At 36.1% G+C, this 18,177-nt stretch overlaps 2 protein-coding genes across 6 annotated transcripts in view; both read right to left on the bottom strand.

The window, feature by feature from the left end:
- Positions 1–18,177, bottom strand: part of LOC136039533 (WD repeat domain phosphoinositide-interacting protein 3-like) — a 475,762-nt gene that overhangs the window by 326,660 nt on the left and 130,925 nt on the right. The window lies entirely within an intron of this gene.
- Positions 1–18,177, bottom strand: part of LOC136039531 (uncharacterized) — a 61,012-nt gene that overhangs the window by 20,866 nt on the left and 21,969 nt on the right. For 2 of the 5 annotated variants that reach the window (XM_065723336.1, XM_065723333.1), the window contains exons 2-3: positions 11,976–12,135; positions 9,997–10,078 (exon numbers count right to left, since the gene is read on the bottom strand). In XM_065723336.1, the coding sequence (XP_065579408.1) occupies positions 9,997–10,078; positions 11,976–12,019 (126 nt within the window). In that variant the 5' untranslated portion in view covers positions 12,020–12,135. The remainder of the gene's footprint in view (positions 1–9,996; positions 10,079–11,975; positions 12,136–18,177) is intronic. The other 3 variants (XM_065723334.1, XR_010620476.1, XM_065723335.1) reach the window with 3 other exon arrangements.

Genomic DNA, 18,177 nt, shown 5'->3' on the forward strand with positions numbered 1-18,177 from the left:
AAAATAAGAGCTCTGAGTCACGATGTCCTTCTAAATATCAAAATTCATTAAGATCCGATCACCCACTCGTAAGTTACAAATACCTAAATTTTTCTAATTTTCCTCTCCCTTTAGCCCCCCAGATGGTCGAATCTGGAAAAACGACTTTATCAAGTCAAATTATGCAACTCCCTGACATGCCTATTAATTTTCATCGTCCTAGCACGTCCAGAAGCACCAAACTCGCCAAATCACTGAACCCCTCCCCCCAACTCCCCCAAAGAGAGCGAATCCAGTACGATTCTGTCAATCACGTATCAAGGACATTTGTTTATTCTATCCACCAAGCTTCATCCCGATTCCTACACTCCAAGTGTTTTTCCAAGATTTCCCCCTCCAACTCCCCCCAATGTCAAACGATCTGGTCGGGATTTGAAATAAGAGCTCTGAGACATGAATTCTTTCTAAAAATCAAATTTCATTAAGATCCGATCATCTATTCGTAAGACAAAAATACCCCAATTTTCACGTTTTCCAAGAATTCCGGTTTCCCCCTCCAACTCCCCCCAACGTCACAGGATCTGGTCGGAATTTAAAATAAGAACTTTAAAGCACAAGATCCTTCTAAATATCAAATTTCATTAAGATCTGGTCACCCTTTCGTAAGTTACAAATACCTCAATTTTCAAAATTACCCCCCCCCCCTCCAATTCCACCAAAGAGAGCAGATCCGGTCCGATTATGTCAGTCACGTATCTTAGACAGGTTTTTATTCTTCCCATCCAGTTTCATCCTGATCTCACCGCTTTAAGTATTTTCTAAGATTTCCGCCCCCCCCCCCCCAATTAAGCTTGATCCGGTTGAGATTTAAAATAAGAGATCTGAGTTACGAGGTCCTTCTAAATATGAAGTTTCATGAAGATCCGATCACTCCTTCGTAAGTTAAAAATACGTCATTTTTTCTTATTTTTCAGAATTAACCCCCCATCCCCCAATAGATCAGATCCGTTCCAATTATGTAAATCACGTATGTAAGACTTCTGCTTATTTTTCCCACCAAGTTTCATCCCGATCCCTCCAATCTAAGCGTTTTCCATGATTTTAGGTTCCCCCACCCCAAACTCCCCCAACGTGAACAGATCCAGTCAGGATTTAAAATAATAGCTTTGAGACACGATATCTTTCTAAATATCAAATTTCATTGAGATCCGATAACCCATTCGTAAGTTAAAAAAACCCGTTCGTAAGTTAAAAAATACCTCATTTTTTCTAATTTTTCAGAATTAACCCCTCCCCCAACTACCCCAAAGAGAGCGGATCCGTTACGGTTATGTCAATCATGTATCTAGGACTCGTGATTATTTTTTACACCAAGTTTCATCCCGATCCATCCACTCTAAGTGTTTTTCAAGTTTTAGGTTTCCCCCTCCCAACTCCCCCCTCCCAATGTCACCAGATCTGGTCGGGTTTAAAATAAGAGCTCTGAGCCACGATATCCTTCTAAATATCAAATTTCATTGAGATCCAATCACCTGTTCGTAAGTTAAAAATACCTCATTTTTTCTAATTTTTCAGAAATAACCCCCCCCCCCCCAACTATCCCAAAGAGATCGGACCCGTTCCGTTTATGTCAATCATGTATCTAGCACTTGTGTTTATTTTTCCCACCAAGTTTCATCCCGATCCCTCCACTAAGTGTTTTCCAAGTTTTAGGTTTCCCCCTCCCAACTCCCCCGCCCCCAATGTCACCAGATCCGGTCGGGATTTAAAATAAGAGCTCTAAGACACGATATCCTTCTAAACATCAAATTTCATTGAGATCCGATCACCCGTTCGTAAGTTAAAAATACTTCATTTTTTCTAATTTTCAGAATTACCCCCCCCCCCCCCAACTACCCCAAATAGAGCAGATCCGTTCCGATTATGTCAGTCATGTATCTGGGACTTGTGATTATTTTTCCCATCAAGTTTCATCCCGATCCCTCCACTCAAAGTGTTTTCCAAGATTTTAGGTTTCTCCCCTCCAACTCCCCCCAATGTCGTCAGATCCGGTCGGGATTTAAAATAAGAGCTCTGCGACACAATATCATTCCAAACATCAAATTTCATTAAGATCCCATCACCCATTCATAAGTTAAAAATACTTTATTTTTTCTATTTTTTCGGAATTAACCGCCCCCCCCCCACTCCCCCCCCAGATGGTCAAATTGGGAAAACGACTATTTCTAATTTAAGCTGGTCCGCCGTACCTGGTACGCCTGCCAAATTTCATCGTCCTAGCTTACCTGGAAGTGCCTAAAGTAGCAAAACCGGGACCGACAGACAGACAGACAGACAGAATTGGCGATTGCTATATGTCACTTGGTTAATACCAAGTGCCATAAAAAAGTTTTTTTTGACTGACAGTAAGGAGTGACATTAAAACTTAAAACGAACAGAAATTACTTCGTATATGGAAGGAGCTGCTCCCTTGGAATTAACCTGATGATGACAGGCACAGGTCCTGTCGAAATTATCGTTAGAAGAAAAATCAATCACCTGACATCCATAGCTTAGGTAAGCTTATTACCATCTATCATTATTATGCATAAAAGTCAGGTTGGCCTCAGAGAATATATTACGCTATTTTCAAAATTTTTTCTCACGACTCTGCTTTTTTTAACATAAAAAACTTAAGCGTAAAGAGCGGGGCGTTGAAGAGGGAGCAGCTCCTTCCATATACGAAGTAATTTCTGCTCGTTTTAAGTTTTAATGTCACTCCTTACTTTCAGTTAAAAAAAATTGATTTTTTTTTTTTTTTTTTAATAGTAGAGAAGGTCCTTGATGCCGATTTGGCTGAGCAGCCGGTGCCCTGTCTCAAGGACAAAGTAAGTAATGTCTCACAGATATAGCATGGGGGATCCGTAGGCAAACGAAAAATTATTTTTATGAAAAGCTTTGTTAAATCTGGTTTTCTAGTATAGCGAATATTAATTAGAAAACAGTTTAGTTCAGAAAGTTTTGATTTTTTTATTAATAAATATATAGATGAGCTATGGATGTTCTTCCTGCATAAGATCTTAGAAATGAGATTTTTTACCTAAACATTGCTTAGCTATGTCCAAAAATTTACAAATAGTTTGTTTAAACGCTATCTACAGTAAACATGTTTTTCCTTGATATAATTTACGGTATAATGTTTTTCTAAATACAAATATTTTATGTCTTCGTCTGTATTGCTTGGCATTTTCCCTTCGATACTTCACTCGATATGTATTCTGAAGAATAATGTCATTAAATGGCTTTGTAGAATAGAAAACCAGGAGTCAATGAGGTCAGTAAATAGTAAATCTAATGTATTGTGTGGAACTGAATTTCGTGATTTATAGGTACTAATTCTTATGTACATACTATGTACATTATGTACATACTAATAAGTACATACTATGTACTTATGTACATATACTATGTAATAGAATATATTATATTACAATAATTCTTATTGTAATGGGTGTCATAGAGATCGCTTAACAGGAGTATTTCGTGAGAAGTCTAATATTAATTACTACGGTACTAAGAGAAGAAAAGATGTTGGGGGCGTACGACATAAAAGGCGTAAGATGTAAGACTGCTTTTTCAGTTATGAATAGAGGGGTTAAACTTTGGAATATGCTTAGCCCAGGTGTTAAAAAACTATGAAATGGTCAATTTAGATCTCAGCTACACAGAGAGCTCCTCAGTGAGTATATCTTTGCAACAGATGGAAAATTAATTGGAATATAATTAATAACAACGTATTTTATTTTATTTTATTTAATCATTGAAATGTAAGTAATTATTTCAAAATTAAGAATATTTTGCTCCAGGATCATGATATTACGTAGTTTTATTGTATGAAATGTTGCTCGGAACATGGCTTAACCTTCCAACTCTTTACACCTTAAGTTTATTTTATTCTTTAGTGGCACATCCTCGCAAGCAATGTTTTTTATGTACGATTGTTTGATTTTCTTTGCAATGATTGTTTGAAGTATATTCATCTAGAAGGAATTCAAGAACGCTGTTGGGAGGTGATGAGGGAAACCCCCTTTTGAGAGTGAGAAATCTATAAAGTATGGTCAGAAGGGGGGAAAATTCTGGAAAAAGTAGTAATAATAGGGCTTCTCTGAATATTTCTGCAGTCTGCCTCACCCCCTTAAACATTGATATGCCTCCCCACTCTACTAAAAGTGAAAGTGGTTCCTTTAAAGGATGGATGGAAAACTCTCCTGAAAATTTTCCTCCCAGAAGATTTACAAGAACCACAGCATGGGAATACGAATTTCTGAAAAAAAATTGTTTGAGAGATAGATTTACTGCCTTACACTTTTTTTTCAATTAAGTTAGAGGCATGCTCATTTGAAAAGGTTATTCTGGTGTTAAATGCCATACTATTCTATTACTAAAGAAACTTGTGTTCAAAACTTTAATGTTTGGGCCTCTGGCCCAAATTACCAGATAAATGTACTTTTTTGTAAGTTAAGTTTATTCCCACTTTGGGAGTCTCTCTTTTACCCCTACCCCCACTTATTCTTAAATTCCATGTAATCCGTCGTTTGGCGTTTCCTTAGCAAACTTTCGGAGTCTTACTAAATAGCTTTAGGTAAAAATAGACTGTCTGGTAATGACTCATCAGTTGATCGAGAATCAATTTTTAACGACTAGACACTGCTGAGGTAGAAAATAAGATTTGGCCCATTGATTATAAAATAGAGGGTGTTCATTGTCTCACCCCTTGGTGCTTATGATTGGCTGGAAGTCGCTGAGCTGTAACTCAGTTGGCGTCATGCCAAGTAGAAGGCAGAGGTGATTTTTCTTGAGTACATTTTGTGATCTTGACTATACTAGTAAGACCTAGTCCTACCTAGTTCTTTCCTAAACCATTTGTTCGACTAAGTGAAGGGCTCTCTAGGAAGATAGAGAAAATAAAGAGCGTTCGGGATATAGGAAGCGGCTCCTGCACTGTCTTGAGATATCGTTCCCTGGGAAAATAAGATTTTAGAAAGGAAAATTGCAGACTTGAGACAATGATTTTTCCTATTGTTTTTACTTTGTGTTTGTTATGGAAAGGCAGTGTGGTCTTCGTCACTATTTTTATTAAGACATTAAATAATTAATAACTAATTGAACAGTGTTTTAATCAGTTAATTAAATATAACTACGGTATTCGTACTTTTAATCAATTAGTTAGTATTTATTATTGTATATTAATTTATCATAGGCCTATTGACTAATTTCTTAATAAAATTAATTATTCAATTGAAAAATCAGTGGGAACAAAATTAAAATAAATAACAAATACGGGCCCGTAAATCTAGTTTCTACCCTGCCAATAGAAAGACGATTTCTATTTTTCCTTCAGATAAGGGGCTGGAACTTTTTAATATAATTTTTTAAGGAAAATATCAAATGCAGCTATAGCAAAATATTCATCAAGGTTTTTCCCCTTTTATTTTAATTAAGGTTTCTATCCTGTTATTCCTTTCGTCGACAGAGGGACCTCTTTTATCAATTCTGGTTGATAGAAATCCCTCCTTGTTTAGAGAAACATATGCATCTAATGATTCATTTTGCACCCCAAATTCTCCTCCAATACGCTACCTGTCATTGATACGAGTTCTTCATGCTCAATTAAACAAATTTCTTTAAATTTTATCAATTCTAATTACTAGAAATCCCTCCTTTTATAGAGAAACACATATGAATCTAATTATTTATTTTCCACCCCAAATTCTCCTCCAATACGCTACAACTCATCGATACGAATTCTTCACGCTCAATTGAACTAATTCCTCTAAATTTTGGAATATATTTCTCCCCGCTCTGTCTCTGATTGATAAGGCCTCCTAAGAAATTCTCCGTGTTTACATTTTTTCATTTAAAAAAAAATGGTTTATATCACAGTTTAAAAAAAATAAAACTATATAAAAAATACTATATAAAAATACGACTATATAAAAAATAGTCGTAGTTGTGGTTCTGAATTACTTTTTGATATTATGGCCAACGTTCAGAGCTGCTTTTTACTTGTGAATGAAAGTTTAAAAAGTAAAAAGCTAAAAAACTTACAAGGTCTCCAATAAATAATTTTTCTTTGTAATATAGGCTCATTTTTATCATTACGCCACTTTAGCACACACACACACACACAAATCATGTTCATTACACAAACGAAAGTTGTAACATCACGTTTTTTTTTGTTCTTTTCTCTGTAATCATCAAAATTCTTTCTTGCTGTATCTTAGAGTTCAGAAGTTTATAGCTTATAGTTCTGAAGTTGGAAGTTTGATAAGATTATTAAGTTATCAATCAAGGATCTCTCCGCGCCACTAAGATGTTTGTTCCATAATGGCACACACATAAAATAACAGGCTCATCAAAAATAAAAGCAAAAATGTAAAAACAGAGTTTATAATTTAGAGGTGAGAATTTTTCATTAATTTATCATCAAGCTTTTACTCAGACTGCTGAGTTTAAATTTAAATTTTTAAATTCAAAATCATTTTATTTAAAAAACATGCGACGGACAGAGCCGATTATTAGTTTTTATTGTCATGCACACACAAAAATCCGTCGACAAATCAAAATCAACATTCACAAAATTATAATATATACAATTAACAATAATAATTGTCACATACATACGAAAATAAGTCGACAAGTATACATAAAATTATAATATATACATTAACAACAATAATCTGGATTAAAAAGTCGACCCATCATCAAACAACTTAACAAACGAGGGCACAAAACTTAGCTCATAACGAGCATGTGACACAGTCACAGGTTGAAGTTTCGGTGCAGGCTCTGCAGCAGCCCTGAGTGGCCTTACCCGTGCCGGTTGATGTTGGGGCGGGAGGATATTTCGGTGCATAGGGCTGGACAAGATTTTATTGCCAAAGGATAGGGCTAGTTTTAAACGACGAGATTGAAGGGTTTGAAGTTGAAACTTATATATAGAGCTAGAATATACTTGACCAAAAAGGATGTTTAGTCAGCTTCTTCCTCCCTGTACTACAAGATTTATAAAATTTCTCTAGTACAGTGATTGGAAGCACGTGTTGAAAATTTGAACTGTCATGAACCTTGGACTGTCATGATCCCTTTTTTGGACTGTTATATTTTCGAATTTGGTCACGCTACAATACAGAGCAATGGCAAGTAAATTTACGAAACAAATAGAGTAAGTAAAATGAAAACGCTTTAAAACAAGTTACTTTATCATCCATTATTTTGAGTCTAATCCAAAATAATCAGTTCAAAGTTTTGGCCTTAAATTTGACAATTTCTACCCGTGCTTATTCTTACTGTTGACGGCTGGCGATAGTGTTTGGGGTGTGAACACATAACAAGTAAAAAAAACCTTTTAGGGAGATAAGCTCTAATTTTTAATTTTTAAAAGAACTTGTTCAATTATTTTTGTAACTTTATAGTTATGTGTTACCCGTAGCAAAGTATTTTGAATAAGCAAAACATCCTATGCTACAACTCTGGCAGCATAGTTCTGAAAAACATCACTCAATTGCTGGTCATTTTTTAATGCTGTTATAGGAAAACGTAATATCTAAGTAAGTAAGTAAGTAAGTAAGTAAGATGGCACTAGACCCTTAAGGTTTGTATTTGTTTGTTATGGAAAGGCAGTGTGGTCTTCGTTGCTATTTTCGTTCAAATTTTTCGTCCATTGACTAGCCCTAAATCTCTACTGGCAGATTTAAATTTCACCCCTTCAGGAAGAAATAACAAATCTAAAAATAATGACTCCAAGCCTCAAAAAAGTAACACTACCCCCATGCCTAGTGTACTGCCCAATTCTGCAATATCTGCCAAAGATCATATTGCTCTATCCAAGCTGATACAGTACCTGATCTCAGTCACCTTTATTTCCCAAATAGATATACCAAAACATCTGAAGGCTACCATTCTGAGAGAAATAGCTGTACACTATTTTTCTAAATCTGTTGTTGTTGAAACAGATAGTGAGGTTATTAGTATCCTCAGCCAATGCCAGGCTCTCCATTATCTCACAGAAATACATGACTAATGATATTTCTGTCCCTTTTAAGATACTCCAATGGAATTGTGCATCAATTAATACAATGAAACTAGTGGAATTCTCTGATTACATAACCCAGAATAATGTTAATATTGTGTGTCCAATTTTTCCCAATTATATGCATGTTTACACTGATGGTTCTGTTAAAGATTCTAAAGCTGGGGTAGCTGCCTGTATCCCTGATCTAAACCTGAATATTTTTGCCCCTCTTCCAATTAATTCATCAGTACTTTCGGTGAATTATTTGCAGTTCGACTTGCATTATATGCTTTAAGTGAGCTTGGGACCTCTTCAAGGCATGTCTTGTTCCTGTCAGATTCCCTTTCATCAATTCATCTTCTCAACAAGATAAATTATCAAGCTGATGATTATGACCTGAAAAATATATGCCAAAAGATTGGATATCTGTTCTCAATGGGGTGTGGTATTTCATTCTATCAAATTCCTAGTCATAAAGAAATCAAATATAATGAAATGGCAGATAATTCGGCAAATAAGGCTGCTGAGATCCCTCCGGCAAGAAATGTGAGAACAAAGAATTACAGAGATGTTGTTAGAGCTAGAACAAATATTACTTACCAGCGATTTTGTACCCTCCTTTCAAGTCTAAGGATTTTAATATGATCTACTGTAAGTTCAAAACTGTAACGATTCTACTTAACGCTGACCTTTTTAAATGGGGAATCCACCACACCCCACTATGTAGAAAATGCTGCCAGACGGTGGAAAACGCTCAACATGTGTTATTTGATTGCGTCCCAGGAGATAATGATTTCAGGAGACTGAGGAACTACTGCCATCAATTAAAGATCCCCTTAACTTTTGATGCTCTCATCAATTGCTCCCTGTCACATGAATTAGAAGCTATTATTTATAGGTTGATGATATCAATCCTGAAAAGACGCCATTATTACTAGCAGCACGTTGCTTGTTGTCAACCAGCAGATTTTTTTCTAGGGATATTGCCAGAAGCTTTCAATAATCAGTGGAGTTTTTCCTGTAATGTCTAAGAGGTGAATGGACATGATCCACAGACCTCAGAAACATAAGAAGAAGAAGAAGGGATGAAACCTTTTAATTGACAGTGAAACAAGTATAAAGTTTTAACTGTATATGTGTCCAAAATATTCAGTTAAAATTTTATATTTGTTTCACTATCAATAAAAAGGTTTCATCCCTATTTTCAACTATTATATTTTCGTCATGGAAAGGCAGCGTGGTCTTCTAAGATATCTATGTGACCAAATTCATTGTCCAGCTTTTGGGCTGACAGCATTGGGCTGACAGCATTGGGCTTGATTTTAGATGTCAAACTTAGTTAAAAATATTCTCAAATGTTTATTTTGATTAAAAATGAAAGAAAGGTTAATAATACACCAGTATCTGTCCCTTGCGTGCTAAACTTGTAATTCCATGTCCTTCAGGACTGGGGTGTGAGTCCTAGTGTTGCTAGTTATTTGTTTTAGAACAGAGGTTAATGGTATGACCATAGCCAGAATCTACCCAGCTCTAAATGGGCACCTGGAGAACTCTGGCGATGGTAAACAAGATGGGTGTGAAATGACATGAACAGCTTCTCCCTCATAGCACTTAGTAGTTGAAATGTCTTGAAATAAAGATCACAGCCGCTGGTTTGGAATGTAAAGTCTAGTGCGGTTTTTTTTATATTTTTTTATTACATAGTGACCAGTTTTCATTTTATTTTTCCTATTTTCCTCGGCTAGAACCTTTTTTTTTGTTTTTAGTTGTAACCAATCAGCTTCAGGCACGCCCGGGGCTCATCGATTCGATCGGCACGAATAAGGTTTTTTTTCGGACGAGAATTTATCGGCAAATTATATCGGTATCGTATAGGTACGCTATCTATATATTGGTACCAGACCCCAAAAACCGATATTGATTGGGCCCTAGTTAAAATATAACGTCATCATTCAATAACTTACGTCCATAGCCTCTACTTCCTCATCGTAGTTAGGACGTCGTGGGACTGTTTGTGGCAGTCCACACATACATGGTTGAAAACACCTGAAACAAGTTGGTTGTGAAATTGTTTGACAGAGGGAATTATCAGAGAGGGCAGACAAAAAAGGAGAATCTCTAGTGCAAAAAGCAGATCTATCAATCCATTGGATTTCAGGAAGGTTAAAGTCCTCCAGAAGGACAAGATCATAAGGTCACCATAGATACAGTAGTAATGGTAGTAGCAATAGCATGCACATATTGCCTTTTGGCCAGTTCATCATCCCCTGAAAGTTCAAATTTGATGCCCTAAGCCTTTCATGGGATATGCTCTTTTGACAACCTACATGCACATAGTATGTTCTGAATTAGTTTAGCTCTTCCCTCAGTATTTCCTGAAGCTTTTACCTTCATACCCTTAGCAAAAGTAAGAGTCATAATTTTAATAGTACAACTAAGCCTAGTAGTAGTAGTACCCTTAGTAGTTGTCACAGTAGAACAGTAATAGTAGAAGCAGTAACAAAGGTAGTAGCAGTGGTAGTATGCAACTATTGCATTGTTGTCAGTTGAAAATCCCGCTCATCATGCCCTGGAAGTTTCAATTTAATACACAAAGCCATCCCTAACATATTGTTGAGATACATTTTTGACAATTTGTGTGTACATAATGTGTGTTGATTTAGTTCAACTCCCCCCCCCCCAAGATCTTCCTTAACATCCACAGCCTTTGCACTAGTACAACAGATGTAGTAGTTATAGTCGCAGTAGTAGTAATAGTAGTAGTTTGCACATACTGCCTTTTGGTAAATTGATCATCCCCCTCATTGTTCCCTGAAAGTTCTAACTTAATACATTAAGTCATTCCTGAGATAGGCAAATTTGACAACCTGCATGCACACAATGTACTTTGATTTAGTTCAACATTCCTGAAAGCCTTATCTGAATGCAGTTGGCCTTTTTGGACACAAACCCCTCTTCCCAATAACAAATCACATGTAAGTTAAGGGCAAATCAAATAACTTACAGCTCTGCCCCAAGGGCTAGAGGGGAGTTGTCATCCCCAAAGGCATAGTTATTAGACCTTCGAACTATGCTCAGGAAAATGGCATTCTTAAAACTTTTATCAGATGTTTTCAGAGAAAATAGGTGCATGGGAAGGAAGGGGTGCTGATTGCCCTCCAATTACTTTGACTCTGAAAATAGACACTAGAAGTTTCAATTTCAAATCTAACAAACCCTTTTAGGAGTTCCTGCAGTGACTCCTTCTATGCAAACTGCTTTGGTGAAGTTAAATAAGAAAACAAAATTATAATACACTATGCAAACATGGGTGCTCCAAAAAATGGAGGAAGATTTGCTAGATGTTTCCAGAGAAATCGCCTATGGACTGTTTTGGGTACCAGGCTCACTGACCGTATTTCAAACTTTAGGCTCTATGAAACGTGTGGTTCAAATCCACTTTCTAAGGCTATAATGACAGATAGGTTGAGATGGCTAGGACTTGTTCTGGAGTCTCAAGACCTTTTCCATGTAGAGGGGGGAAATAAAAGCTGAATTTCAAAATTAAAAAAAGCAACTCCAGGCAATAAAAAAAATTAATAAAGCCAGTTCTATTGTAACAATCAAAGATATATTTAATTTAGTCAGTAATTATAAATTAACTTAAGTGTGATACAAGTCATTTCTATTCAGAAACTATGTTGATGGACACCACAGCTACCTTACTTGACCTAAAAGCTGTCTTCTGGGAAACTATAACATTTAGCAATGAAATAATTTTCGAAATAATTTATATAGTTTTAGCATTAATGAAATATCCATTCAGGAACATTCTGTTAACTCATCAGTATTTTATAGATAGAAACCACAATAAAAGATTCAGATATTGAACTAGGTATTTTACACTGAGCAGGAAAGCAAAGTCACTGTCACTTTATGCTCAATAATACCAAAAACTTTATACCTCCATCTCTCACAGGCCTGTGTTGAAGCTCCTGATTGATACATGCTTCTTGAAGCATGTATTCCCAACGATTTTTGAAGATTCTTAGAAACTCGTCATCACAAAACTCATCTTTCACACCAGCAACAACATCTTCGATTATCTGTAGATAAAATTCTCTCTAAAAATGGGAAAATTCAACATAAAACCAGATTAGCAATAATACAACTTTAGTTGGTAAATTTCATGTTTAAGCAATCAAGAAAGGCCCTACCAGTAGCTATTAAAGCATGGTGATAAGACTAAGGATTTAATATTGCTTTCCTTTTTTATTTAAATCTAACAGGTTAGGATTTAGAAAAGGTATGTGGCTAAAATATGTTTTCTGGGTCTCATATATGGTGTACATCTATTTCTGAAGATCTATAACTGTTTTAGTTTTATGAAAAAAAAAGTTCTCAAAGGTTAGTGTCTCTTATAGGTGAAAAAGGGATGAAGGTAGATTCCTTCTCAAGAGCCCCAACTGTAAGCTGATAGCATACCCTACAATTTTTCCGCCTGTTATTATTACCTCAAATTACATTGTCCAGCAAAATAAGGGAAAATCTAGTAGAGTTCCTGGTCAGTGATAACAGGGAGTCATTGACTCAATTCCATCCCACTCTGTCTTCCTTGGTTAAATAGATCAGCTCTTGTCAGCAACAATCTTAAGGGTATCAACAGTGGAAGCAATGACCACAATATCAGGAAGATTGTTCCAATGGCCAATCACTCTATTGGAGAAGTAGTGGTTGCAGACTTTGGTATCTGCCTTTCTCTGGGACAAATTCTTGATATGTCCCCTTTTCCTAGAGGATTTGTCAAATTGAATGGGGTTTTGACATAAGGAATCAGCATTCAAAAGTTTGTCATTATGACATCACATCTTTGACATATATACAGAAGCATTGGAAGTTGTAGCTTATTCAATTTAGATAATCAAGATTCTCGCATCCATTGTCCCCCATCTTTGGAAATTTTTTTTCTGCTGATAACCCTTGTTCAGGGTCATTGCAGTACACATCCCAAATTATAGCAATGGTCACATCAGACCCCCATACACTTAGGGTATAACGTTAGATGAGATGTTAGATAAATAACTAACGTTAGATGTTCTGTATGATTGATTAAGTCAAGGTTCTGAGATGCATTAGCAACTGCTATTTGCGCCCCGTTTGTTAAATTTTAATTTCTCATCAATCATAGCAACCTCTGCTTTCTTTCTGTATGAAACTGTATCACCCATTCTATAACCTTGTATGTTCTACATACATGTATTTGATGGTGATAATTTGCATAGGCTTCTCAATATTGTACTTCAGTATTTCTGGCATGAAATATTATCTGGAAAGACAGAAACTGACTCAAACTGCATATTCATGACATAAACTATATCTTCAGTATTGGTTATAGAACTCTTATTGACTGAGAGTTCTATTACTGAATATCTACCAGGCTTTTGAATTGAGGCATGTTTACCAAACTCCTTTGGATTGGTTTTCCATAACTGATGCTAATGACTCCTCTTACTTGCTTGTAAATTCTCTAGTAAGGTGCAGGACTTAGTTCTGCATTAGTTAGAGTTGTCATAATTTGAGTGTATTGGAACATCCTTGTACCTTCTCTAGATACAAGACTCCCTACTAATTGCATTTTTTTCTGGTTAGCAGCATAATTGCTGCCCTTTTTTAATAAAGATTCAATTTAGAGGCTTAAAGCTGTTAAACTGGATGAAAACAACTTCCTAAAATTCACCTATAGACCAAATTATGGTTGATTATAGTCCCTTGTTATAGGTTTACTGCTGTCTCAAAAAGTAGTTTTGTTAACTGAATGAAACTTTCAGGAAAGGAACAGGAACCTAAATTATACTCCACAAACATCCTTTGAATCAATGTTGATTTAAATTATGAGAAATAAGCTGGGTGAAGTTGGGAGGATAAACAAAAGAGCAATGTATAAAAAAATGTGTGGGATATAGGCTGTCTAATTCAGGCCATATATTTGCTAGGAGTGGAGGGGGATAAATTATAGTTTCTTTAGGAATGAAATAGGTTGAATATTTTATGATTTATAAAGTTGTTTTCAAAGCTTTATAGTGCATCCTTAACTGGACCTGATTTGCTCTTGTTGGAGGGGGGGGGGATAATTTGGTTATTTTAGAAAATTCGAAAAAATGTGGTATTCTTAACTTATGACTGGGTGATCAGATCTTAATATAATTCGATATTTATAAGAACCTCATGTCTCAGAGCTCTTATTTTAAGTCCCAGCCAGATCTGGTGAGATTAGAGGGAGTTAGAGGAGGAAACCAGAAATCTTTGAAAATGCCTAAAGTTGAGAGATCAGGATGAAACTTGGTGGGAAGAATGAACAGAAGTCCTAGATACATGATTGACATAACCGAACCAGATCTGCTTTCTTTGGGAAGTTGGGGGAGAGGGCATTTTTTTTTTTTAATTTAAAAAAAGAGGTATTTTTAACTTACAAACAGGTTATCTGATCTTAACAAAATTTGATATTTAGAAGGACCTTGTGTCTCAGAGCTCTTATTTTGAATACTAGCCGGGTGTGATGAGATTGGGGGAAGTTGGAGGGGGGAATCCAAAATTGTGGACAATTCTTAGAGTGAAGAGATCAGGATGAAACTTGGTGGGAAGAATAAACACAAGTCTTAGATACATGATTGATACAACCGGGCTGGATTCACTGTCTTTGGGGGAGTTGGGGGGGGGGCATAATTTGGTAGTTTGGAAAAATTAGAACAAATGAGGTGTTTTTAACTTAACAATGGGTGATAGGATCTTAATGAAATTTATACTTAGAAGAACCTTGTGTCTCAGAACTCTCATTTTAAATCACAACCAGATCTGGTGATATTGCGGGAGTTGGAGGGGGAAACCAGAAATCTTGGAAAATGCTTAGAGTGAAGAGATCAGGATGAGACTTGGTCGGAAGAATAAGCACAAATCCTAGATATGTGATTGGCATAACCAGACTAGATCTGCTCTCTCTGGAGAACTTAGGGGAGGGGGGTAATTTGGTTATTTTGGAATATTTAAAAAAATGTGGTATTCTTAACTTATGACTGGGTGATCAGATCTTAATATAATTCGATATTTATAAGAACCTCATGTCTCAGAGCTCTTATTTTAAGTCCCAGCCAGATCTGGTGAGATTAGAGGGAGTTAGAGGAGGAAACCAGAAATCTTTGAAAATGCCTAAAGGAGAGAGATCAGGATGAAACTTGGTGGGAAGAATGAACAGAAGTCTTAGATACATGATTGACATAACCGAACCAGACCTGCTTTCTTTTGGCAGTTGGGAGAGGGCATTTTTTTTTTTATAGTTTGAAGGGGTATTTTTAACTTACAAATGGGTTATCAGATCTTAACAAAATTTGATTTTTAGAAGGACCTTGTGTCTCAGAGCTCTTATTTTGGATACCAGCCAGGTCTGATGAGATTGGGGGGAGTTGGAGGGGGAAATCCAAAATTGTGGACAATTCTTAGAATGAAGAGATCAGGATGAAACTTGGTGGGAAGAATAAACACAAGTCTTAGATACTTGATTGATAGAACCACCCTAGATTCAATGTCTTTGGGGGAGTTGGGGGGGGGCATAATTTGGTAGTTTGGAAAAATTAGAAAAAATGAGGTGTTTTTAACTTAAAAATGGGTAATAGGATCTTAATGAAATTGATACTTAGAAGAAGCTTGTGTCTCAGAACTCTTATTTTAAATCACAACCAGATCTGGTGACATTGGGGGAGTTGGAGGGGGAAACCAGAAATCTTGGAAAATGCTTAGAGTGGAGATATTAGGATGAGACTTGGTCAGAAGAATAAGCACAAATCTTAGATATGTGATTGACGTAACCAGACTAGATCTGCTCTCTCTGGAGAATTTAGGGGGGGGGGGGGGTAATTTGAAAAAATTAGAAAAAATGAGGTTGTTTTAACTTGCAAATGGGTGATTGGATCTTAATCAAATTTAATATTTAGCAGGACCTCGTGTCCCAGAGCTCTTATTTTGAATCCCAACTGGATCTGGTGACATTGGAGAGTTGGAGGGGGGAAACCAAAAATCTAGGAAAATACTTAGATTGGAGAGATCAGGATGAAACTTGGGGCAAGAATAATCACACAAGTCCTAGATATGTGATTGATATATCCAGACTGCATCTGCTCTCTTTGTGGGAGTTGCTGGGGGTATTTCCAGTACTTTGGCAAGTTTGGTGCTTCTGGATGTGCTAGGACAATGAAAATTGGCAGGCATGTCAGGGAACTGCACAAATTCAATTGATAACAGTCTTTTCCCATATTCAACCATCTGAAGGGGGGCTGGAGGGAGGAGAAATAGTGAAAATTGAGGTATGTTTATCTTACAAATGGGTGATTGGAACTTAATGAAACTTGATAAATAGAAAGATATGATGTCTCAAATGCTCCATTTTTAATTTGAGTTGGATGCAGGGACATAGGGGGGTAGATGGGGGAAATAAAAATCTTTAAAACCAGAAATCTTGTAGAATGCTTAGAGTGGATAAATTAGGATGAAACTTGATGGGAAGAATAAGCACAAGAATAGATACATGGTTGACATAACTGGACTGGATCTGCTGTCTTTGGGGGAGTTGGAGGGATTTCTAGTGCTTTGTTGAGTCCAAGAATAAGCACAAGTTATAGATACATGATTGACATAAGCAGACCAGATCTGATCTCTGTAAGGGATTTAGAGGGATTTCTAGTGTTTTGGCAAGTTTCATACTTATTGATGTGCTAGGATGATGAAATTAATAAGTTTAGCATGGAGTCTCATTTTACAGTCCAACCTTGTCATAAGTACCACATGAGCTCTTGTTTTTTTTTATAATATTAGATTTTTGTTGCTGAAAATCACAGAATAGGGATAAGGACAGTTGTGCTGCCTGTACTATTTTCTTGATGATACTGTAGATATAACTAATTGTGACAAGTTTGGAAGATTGCACTGTGCAACCAGTCTTTAGCTGAGTGCTGAAGAATACAACCTACAAAATAAAATGACATCAACTAGACAAAACTAGGTGTAAGGTGCATATTAAAGAGTTGAAGGCTCAAGTTGCCACTAGGGAAAAAGACCTTGCTATGTTTTCTGGGAAAATTTTTCAAAAATGGAGCAGCAACTGTGGCAGAAATACACACCCAAACATCCATGCAAATGTAAAGCTACCATATGTTGTAACAGTTTTAAGAGTCATGATGACAATGAAAGTAATTATATGTCTCCATGTTATGGTGCATCATCCCTATTTGTAACATCTGTCATATCAGATCATTTGAATAGCATGTCTAGCATCAATAATGATTATCTCTGTTAAGCTACAGATTCTGCCAATAGAGAACATGAGGAACAAGGTGAATGCATCAATGACTGTCCACAAGTAAGTTCAGTCTTTTGCATTCTATTAACCAATGTAGATCAACTTACTAACCAAATGAATGAACTCAAAAGTATAATTTACAGTAGAATTATGATTTGGTTCTACTAACTGAAGTATATCCTAAGAATACCAAAAGTAGATTAGAAGATATACACATTCAAATGCCTGGCAACCAAATCATCTCTAACTGCTTGTTGAAAGAATGCAAGAATAGAGTCCTAGCTTATGTAAAAGCAGTGTATATTGTCTAGGAGCTGTCTATAAAATCTAGCTAGCATTCTCTAGCTATCAGATAACTAGAATCTAGCTAGCATTGAGACCATTTCGTTTGATATCATAGACCAATGCCAAGACCTATGCCCAACCAGGATCAGAAGTGTCTACTGTGGCCCCTCAGCTGCCTCTTATATTGATACCAAATGTGCACTCTTGAATATGTTTTGCAAAGCCAAATGCCACAGAAATTTTCAAAGGTGATTTTCTTGCTGGAGAAGTTGGTATTAAGAAGGTGAGAAATTCTGAAGTAATATTGTAGTTGTCTTCTGTTTCTGTGGTTAACTCAAGTAGTGTAAATTTCCACTTTTTATCAACATTTTATTAGAATATGTTTGAAAAAACTAATACTATTCCACTGATTCAAACTGAGAACTCAGAGAACCAGCTATACTAGCTAGATAAAAAAACAAAAAACAATCATTTACCTTCTTTTATAATTTTTTTTTTTTGAAAATATATTTAAATCTTCTTATAATAAATCTAT

Source organism: Artemia franciscana, chromosome 19 (genome assembly GCF_032884065.1).
Source record: "Artemia franciscana chromosome 19, ASM3288406v1, whole genome shotgun sequence".
NCBI lineage: Eukaryota > Metazoa > Arthropoda > Branchiopoda > Anostraca > Artemiidae > Artemia > Artemia franciscana.